General features: G+C 38.2%; 1 protein-coding gene across 1 annotated transcript; it reads right to left on the bottom strand.

Moving 5' to 3' along the window:
• Positions 1–489: 489 nt before the first annotated feature.
• LOC109056017 (taste receptor type 1 member 1-like) lies at positions 490–9061 on the bottom strand. The gene is made up of 5 exons (XM_042730147.1): positions 8741–9061; positions 8295–8592; positions 6747–7484; positions 6250–6462; positions 490–660 (listed from the first exon to the last, which is right to left on the bottom strand). The coding sequence occupies exons 1-5, from the start codon at positions 8992–8994 to the stop codon at positions 490–492; spliced, it is 1674 nt and encodes a 557-aa protein (XP_042586081.1). The 5' UTR covers positions 8995–9061.
• Between the last annotated feature and the right edge of the window lie 303 nt (positions 9062–9364).

The raw sequence follows: 9364 nt of genomic DNA, 5'->3' as shown, positions 1-9364 counted from the left end.
TTGTCATTTTTAGATAAATGACAATGTTATTGTCATTTTTAGATATATTTTTCAGACACCAGTCACACAGAAAGTGTTCCCCATCCCCAGCGTTCACCATCTCCCGAAGAGTAGATCCCTCCATCTCTGGGTCACCTGTCTCAGGGCCGCTTGCTCTTCCATTTGCTGCCAGGTTTGGCGGGGGCCTGGACAGGCAGGGCAGCCTGCCTACGCCCAGCTCCACGACACTGCTCAGCTGGATGCAATAACTGCATGCCAATGTACATTGGCTCTTTTAGTTACACTTGAAGTAGACTGGTCTCTCGAAGCGCGGTTCCAATTTGTCAGTCACCATCGTGATGTCGAGAGTGACCGACTGAAAGGGAACCAAAACTGTTTGGTTACTAACATTCTTCAAAATATCTTCTTTTGTGTTCTGCAGAAATGTATGTGGATTTGGAATCACATGAGGGAAAGTAAATGACAACAAAATATCAATTTTTGGGTGGACTATCTCTTTAAATTCCAAGGTCTCATTGTCTGCTGCCTAATGTACTTACGAGAAAAATCAACATAGGTGTTAGGTGGGCATTTTTCACATGAAAAGCAGCAACTATGAAAACCTTCAGGTTTCCTTGAATATCCCGCCTCACACTCAACAGAGCAGTTTGAGAAAGGAACCTGAGAAAGGAATGAGAAAATGTGTCATTAAAGTTAATCTTCATCTCAATTGATTTTAAACATTTCTCAAAACTAAGATCAGTGTTCTCAAACTAAACAAACTATCTTCAAATTAACGCAACCTGAAGCCTGAATGCAATACAAATTTAAACACACATAAATTTCTTAGCTCTCACTTTCAAAACAGTTAAAAGTTTCGTCAGGCAATTGTTTTCAGGAAACATTTTTGTTATACTGGTTGAAATCCTGATTATCCTGACAGCAATCAATAATTAAAGTTGTCTTACAAGCAAAATTGAAGATTTGGCAAAGTACACAGAGACAGACAATGGTGTAAAATAAGTATTTTTTGAGTTGTATTTATGATTGTTTTTGTGTTTGGAAAGGCATGATGTGTGAAAGGGGTGTTTGCAAAGATTGTCTGAAAATAGGCCTATGCTTTTTTTTTTAGTTCCACAATGTAACACTAGAATGGTACATTCAAGTCACTTAAGAAAGAGTTGATCGCACATGAAAACCAGCATGAAGTCGTAATTATGAGTAGGAAACTGAATATTCTTTTTATTTTTTTTTTTTTTTATTTTACTTTTTTTTTTTTTTTTTTTGTAGATATAATCTTGTAATTTTATTTTATTTTTTTGTAGAAAATGTAAATCAGCATCTTGTTCTAACCAAATAAGACCACAAGAACTTGACGAGCCCTCTGCACAATAATGACTTGTGTTGCAGCCTGGATTTAAATCACACCATGCTGGTTTTGTCTGGCCAGAGGAGAACTGGCCCCCTGACTGAGCCTGGTTTCTCCCAAGGTTTATTTTCTCCATTTCTGTCACCAGTGGAGTATTGGTTCCTTGCCACTGTCGCATTTTGGCTTGCTTAGTTGGGGATACAATTTCCGGCAATATTGGCAGCTTAATTGCACAGACACTATTTGAAGAGAACTGAGCTGGTTGAATAATGAAATCAGTGAATCAACGATGAACTAACTTTAAGTTTTCTTTTGTCCTTTTGCATTATCAGCACACATTTTTCCTGTTTAACACTAAGCTGCTTTGACACAATCTGTATTGTATAAAGCACTATATAAATGAAGGCGACTTTACTTGACCAAATTGATGACCTAATATTGTAATTATGACTTGCTAACTTTTATAAACAAACTTCCCCAGGAGGACTTGAACACACCAGTGGCACAGACTAGAGGTCTGCGTGGGACTATTTTCTTAGTCCTGCAAGGTTATATTCCGCACCCACCCGCTCTTTGTTCACTCGCTGTCCGCTTAGAATAATTTTCTTCCTGACCCGACCATTCCTGCTAAATGTAGATCTTGTTTCCAGAATCTTTTAAATTTCCGCTACTGAAAGAAAGAGAAATAGGCTAACAAATAAAAGTGCGATCTGCACAAAATTGAATATTATTTTATTTGTCTTCTCGAGAGTCTTGAATTTATTGACTTTGACTTGAATTTATATGAATTATCTTAAGATACAAAATTTGTTTAGGAAAAAGTGTTGCAGAAAGAAAAATAATAAAAATGTAGTTTGTACAAAAATATCCTCCAAAATGCAAAAAAATTTTACCAGTCACCCCAAATGTTATGGGCTGTGTTTCCTGAAACCAACTTAACGCTATGTCATTCTTAAGTTGTACCTTAACCTGTACCTTATCGCTCCCTTTCGATACTTCACTCGTACTGTGTCACTAGATGCTATGGGGAAAAACTCCTTTTTCTCAGAGGACTGAAGCCTTTACAATCACACAGTGTAACTGCACGGCCATCGATTTGTGCATTAAGTAAAAGACAAACCAATGGCTCGGCAGCGGAGCTGCACAAGCCTATGGCGACGAAACCTGCCAGAACCCACCAGAATGAGTGGGGCAATCTGGCTACATAAGCAGCCATTTCGCCATAGGATCTCAGATCAGTTCTTCTTCAGTGACAATGATCTTGCCTTTTCTGATCTACGGGACTTGAAGCGCTCGCCGTTGACGCGCCTCACTGTGGACAGAAGCTGCCTTTTCCTTTGCACCTCTCTGCTGTTACCGCCAGTTCTACGAGTTGCCTTCAGCATTCGGCGCAGACACCAGCTCATCCCCTGCCGCCATCCGGCGAGCCTAAAAAAGCAAAAAAAATTTTAGGCTCGCCATCATTGCCACGCTGTCATTGCCACGCCGTCATTTGCGGCTCGTACAGGATTGCACTGCACACTGATGATGGCCACTCAGAGTACGTTTCCTGTGCAAGCCCCATGCAGAAGCCGCTCTGACCAAGATGGAGTGTTCACACTGCGTGAACATGACTCTCGCCTCTCTGCGTGCTCGGATCACTTTCTTTTCAGAGAGCGACTCCGCCCCTCGCGCCCTCCCGTTTTCTTCTTCCCAGGGACCTGTGAGGAAAAAACAGCGGGAAAGGGGACCAAGTGCTCGGCTATGAGCGAGCTCATGCTGGCGCAGGTCCCGCATTCCTCGCCCTCACCAGGAAGACTCAGTCCTCTATGAACACTCAGACAAGCATCCCTCGGCGGATGCGAACGACATGGTCTTGTTTGGTGTAATGGAGGATGAGATATTAGATGACAGCATGTCTCTAATAGCGTCTGATGTGGAGGAGATGTCAGGCTCTACTCAGGGACGTGCACAGGAATTTTGAGGGGCAGTTGCTCCAACCTAAAAAAGGGCACTCACCCCCCAACCCCCCCCCCCCCCCCCCCTCCAAAAAAAAAAAACTCACGGGCTATATGAAGGACTGAGAATAACAGGGTCTTTATTAAAATATATATACACAAAGTAAAACACTAAAATACAGCACTCAATCACCTTAACTACTACTAATAATAACATAGAAAAACATGACTTTTTAGTGTTAGTTTTAGTCTTTTTTTTGTAATTTGGGTTATTTGTCAGGGGCAAGATTCAAAAAGGTCAGAAAAAGTATTAAGTAATAATAGTAATAATAACTCAACAAAAACATCATACAATTTTAGAAAATATTAATTCAAAAATAAAATCAGTACATAAAATGTACATATGGGCACACATATGTAAACAGTCTCAACACTCCGCAGTAAGTGCAAAATGTGTAAGTGACGTGTGCCAGTAAAAAAACCTAAAGAGCCAACAGACTAAAGAAGACATACATGAACCGCATGTGTTCAACCCATTTTTGAGCCACAACAAGACATTTCAGTCAGATTGTCAGGGAGCTTAATCTGAGAAAAGAACATGACAAATAACAAATAAAAAAAAAACTTTAAATACAGCATAATTTTTTTAGTGTGTGTGTGTGCCGTGGGTGTGTGCATGAGTGAGTGTGCATGGGTGAGAAAGAGAGAGAGGGCTTTACTTTAGTCAAGCAATAATTTTCTATACAGAATTCACACCCTATACAAATTCCACAGCTGTACAATTTTCCACACCCTATACTAAATTGTACCCTATACAATAGCCTACTCATCTGGAATGAAGGAGCAAACATTCAGTGTAAGAGTAAAAAAAATGACATAACATTATTTAATATTTATACTACGGGGCCGTTGAATGCTTAATGCTGAATCTGATTGGCTGACGAACGTTCTGAGGCGTGACATTATTTTCTGGGAAAAGCATGGCGAACGTAGTTCCAGGCAGCTCCCTTGACCGCATTACAGTTCCATATCACTTCGCATAGTAAAACTGTAATAACGGAAATAACAGGACTAACAAAAAACAACAACATGACAGACGATTTTCCAAAAGTACACATGACATTTCTCACTAGCGAGGTAATAACAGCGCTGTTTAGAGACGCTGCTGCAGTCTAATTCACACAAGCTCTCTCTCTCTCTCTCTCTGTGTGTGTGTGTGTGTGTGTGTGTCTCTCTCTCTCTCTCGCTCTCTTTCTAATAACTTCATTAATAACTGCATCATAATACTATCAACGGCTCAAGCCTCCATTACCAGCTTTAAAATGACATTGTGAAACCAGCAAAAGAAGCGTTGGATGAGATGCGGAAGAAATAGTCCTACCCACAATAGCGATTAAGTACAAAAAAACCGAACGAATCCCTTTAAATATATCATCTGATAGATGTCTTGAGGTGTGGTAACCGTGGTATAAGCGGAATAATTGACTCCGCTTCGAGTCGTGACCGAATCACCACCTCAGGTGTGCATTATTTTTCTAATAATTCAACCGCCCGTCGTCAATTATTCCTTACTTGAATCACAGCTTAAATAGTGTTTTGACATCGACAACCCAAGTGCATTTTACCTCAAACTTGCGTCTAGTTAACTTTCTAAAGTAGCAATCGCTTCTCGGGTCGACATTAACACACTGACAAAATTATATTCAGAATTAAAAATATTTTTATACCACTTTTTAATGTGTGATTGTGTAATGATTTCACGAGATACCAACCTTTCGCGAACTTGCTTCCAACACTCGTTCTCATGGAGACGCGGTGTGCACGGAGGGGAGGGCTGTGCGCGCGCGAGTAACGTTATGTGAGAGAGACGCGTGAGTGAGAGACGCAGGGAAATGAAATGCAGCTGAACGTTTGCTCTATGACAAGACATTGACAAAGACGAAAACTAAGGACATTTAATCTATAATTTTATTTTATTTTAGATAGTTTTGCCAAACACACATTACAGTTTTGGTTAGTTATCGTTCTTTTGTAATGCCTCGTTTTTATTTTTATTTCAGTTAACACAATTTTTTTCAACTAGTTTTCATTTTTTCGTTCGTTTTCGTTAACGATTATAACCTTACTATTACTTTTCCGACAACGTTGAGTCGTCTCACCCGACAACCGCGACAATCTCCTTCTAGGGCCGCTCATGCAGGCTCAGCTCAGGTGCCGGTCGCGTGCAGCGCTGCAGCCACGTAAAGAGTGTTTGCCCTTCCCCTACCGACTTTCACTTTCGGACGGGTGCCCGAATATGGAAGTGAGTGAGGCTTTGCGATTTTTTTTTTTTTATTTATTTATTTTTTATCTAGGCCTACGTGAAAATCTGCATCCATTGTATGATTTTTTTAATTTATTTTTTTTCCACCTCGGAAGGGCAACGTGAGTCGAGAAGGGCATATGGGCAGTTGCCCGGGCAACCTGAGCAACCCCCCTGTGCACGTCCCTGGCTCTACTACTGACCCTGCCCCTTTGCCGTCTGCCGATCCCAGCGATGCCAAGCTAGGGATGGACGCCGAACTTGTCACACCAGAACGTACACTGGCCATACAACAGCTTGTGCCGTCTTTCAAAATCGGAGCCTCTCGCCCTCTCAAGACTTTTCAAAAGATGGTTGGCCTCATGGCCTCTGAATCGCCGGTACTACAGCTGGGCCTGCTCCGTATTAGACCCCTTCAGTACTTCTAGCACAGACAACGCCTACCCTATTTTTAACAGACAATTAAAATAAAGCCTAATAATCTTTATCCATATGGAAGTAAATTGATTTCTACTGCATGGATTAGTCAATAAAACTTAAGCAAAGTGCGCACCAGAGGACCAAATTAAAGTTGACATTCATTTGGCAAAATGTGTAAAACTGATAAAACTGTAATCTACAAAGCTAAATGTTTAGATAAAGGCTCAACATTAAAAACTTACAGAACCATTGTTATGCCAGAGAAGGAGAGAGTTGTCTATGGTGAAAGTAATTTCTGGATGTTTCTCATATGAGCCCACCATCACAAACCGTGGAGGATTCACATCAGTGCGCCAGAGCACAACTGCAAAACTGATCGTTGGATCAAAATGGTCATCGTATTCAATGTGGCGGCCATTGAGTAGAAAATCCAACTTCTTTATTTCTCCCAGAAGCTGTTGTGAGGTGTGTAAAAGAAAAAAAAAACTATATTATCTGTGTTATATTATATTTAAGTTATATTAATATAATATTAATACAATTTATATTACTTTAATTTTACTCTCTTATTAAATTGTTGCACAATAATTAAATAATATAAGCAATAATACAATAAGGTATAATATACTATTTCATTAAAATACAATATTATTCATTATTTAATTAATTGAAACTTTATTTAAAAAATGTGAATAAAATAGTTATTAAACTTGTCATGCATTTACATTATTTCACTTACCATGTATGGCTTGACCACTGTATTTTTGTGGCATTCATTCATGTCGCACTGCAGAACTTTATGTAATGCATGAGCTATGGTATATATAGCAGCATAGATGGAAAAGGAGAGTGTGGGATTTTCATTTATAATCTCCTCTGCAGTCAACAATGAGCAGTAATCACAAACTTGATTACATGTCTTATTTTTCCCCTGGACTTCACTCTCAGCTCTATCATTATGGCCAACATCAGTTGTTCCTCTGGCTTTATAGACAAATTCATTAAATGACAACAGTTTCTCCGTAATGCCAATGATTGTGCCAATTTTCCCAATTCCTGGCTCAGTTGGAAGCTGTTTATTCATAGCCCAATGTTGACTTGCAATCCATACTTTGTCTTGGATGTTGTTTGCTATGGCTGCTTTGATCATTTTGGTTGCATATTGTGGCAAAGCAAAAATTACAATGACATTGATGTTGAGCTCATCAATCTTTTTAAGCGTTTGACTATAGTTTGCATTTAGGCTCAGACCCTCTTGATAAGCCAAACAAATGCCAGTATTTCTTATATATTTGTTAAACAGATTTAGTCCATCCAAATCATGTTGGCTACCAAGAAAGGCAACCCAATTCCATCCATACCAACGTATGATGTGAATAATCATCTCTATCAGGTCTTTGTTGCTAGAAATTGTTCTTACATAAGAAGGATACTGAAGTTTATCGCTGAACACATAGCTAGAAGCTCCATAATTCACCTTTGAAAGAGAAGAAAACACTTATATATACAGTTAAGGTCAAAAGGTTACACCCACACACACCTTGCAGAATTTGCAAAATGTTAAAATGTTGTTAATTATTTGACCAATAAGAGGGAACATACAAAATGCATGTTATTTTTTTATATAGTATTGACCTGAATAAGATAATTCACATAAAAGACGTTTACATATAGTCCACAAGATAAAATAATTGTTGAATTTATAAAAATGACCCCGTTCAAAAGTTTAAATATGCTTGATTCTTATTACTGTGTTGTTACCTAAATGATTCACAGCTGTTATTTTTTTATTTTTTTTACTGATAGTTGTTCATGAGTCACTTGTTTGTCCTGAAAAGTTACTGCCAGCTCTCCTTCAGAAAAATCCTTCAGATCCCACAATTTCTTTGGTTTTTCAGCATTTCTGTGTATTTGAACCCTTTCCAACAATGACTGTATGATTTTGAGATCCATCTTTTCACACTGAGGACAACTGAGGGACTCATATGCAACTATTACTGAAGGTTCAAATGCTCACTGATGCTCCAGAAGGAAAAACAATGCATTAAGAGCCAGGGGGTGAAAACGTTTTGAATTTAAAGTGCAGGGAAATTGTAACTTATTTTGTCTTTTGGGAAACACGTATCTTCTGAAGGACAATAATGAAAATGAATATATATATATATATATATATATATATATATATATATATATATAGTAACTTTTTAGTCCTGAACAAAAGGTAGGAACAAAAGGTAGTGTGTTAGTATTTTGTTGTGTATACTGTATAAAAAGACCCCAAATTTACCATTGGTATAAGGTCCATTGTGATCAGTGGTGCAACAGTTATAGTTCTTAAGCTTCCATATGGTCCTGTTAAAGCAATCACTTTAGGCTGATAGTTGTTGAGTTTTTCTTTAGGTTTCATTGAGCCATTCTTTGAGATGAAACTTAAGACTGCATGGAAATTCCTTGTGTCAGAACAATGGTCAAAAATTTCATAGCCCAGAGAAACATTGGGCAAAAGGGTTGTGGAATTATTAATCTCCTCAACAGCAAACCTCATTACTTGCAACATTTGATATCCAGATTTTGAGGTACTGTGCCTTAAAAACATCAGTGAGGAAGTTAATAGCATGTAACAGAATATTCAGTTTAGAACTGTGAAAAGCTGATTAGAATCAGTGAAAAGCAGATTTTATTTAAAATACTCTGTACTAATAACACTAAAGTGGTAAAAGATCCTTTGCTTACCAGACACATTCAGTGGTCTCCGGGGTGAAAACAGGTGTCACACGGTCAATTTCATGTAAAGCAAAAAGGCCACCCAATAAGTAATCTCCCTCTAATCTGAATTCAGATGATGAACAAGAAACTTTGAAAAAGAAACAATTAGTAAAGCACAAAAGGAAAGTGTAAATGCTACTGAGAAGCATGGTTAAAGATGGACTGCTGGTCATGAAGCCGAAATGTATAGTGGCTAGCAGTTTGAGAGCAGTCAGTCTCATATTTTCAACTTAATTTTCTTAAAACACATTTAAATTTGCTTAAACCACCATTTTCAAACATGATATATATGTCCATTTCCATGTTAAACTCACAAAGTATATGTTAATCAGTTATTAAATAGAGCATTAAACCACGAAGGTCTCCTCTTACATAGCAATTTTACATTTTTTTAATCTACAAATCAAACTCTTGTGAAAAAAGCTGTAACCTTCTGAACTCTCAGCAGGGCTTTACAGTTGATTTAGGATAAAAGTTTTCCAGTTTAGAGATAATTAAAAAAATAACCTGTGATCACTGTATGAGGTGAATATATGCAGCGTCTGTTGAGGCGAATGTGATGATTTCATCATTTTAGAGTGTTACTGTTAA

The sequence above is a fragment of the Cyprinus carpio genome, chromosome B8 (assembly GCF_018340385.1).
Source record: "Cyprinus carpio isolate SPL01 chromosome B8, ASM1834038v1, whole genome shotgun sequence".
NCBI classification, from domain to species: domain Eukaryota; kingdom Metazoa; phylum Chordata; class Actinopteri; order Cypriniformes; family Cyprinidae; genus Cyprinus; species Cyprinus carpio.
This window is presented reverse-complemented; position numbering and strand designations above follow the sequence as displayed.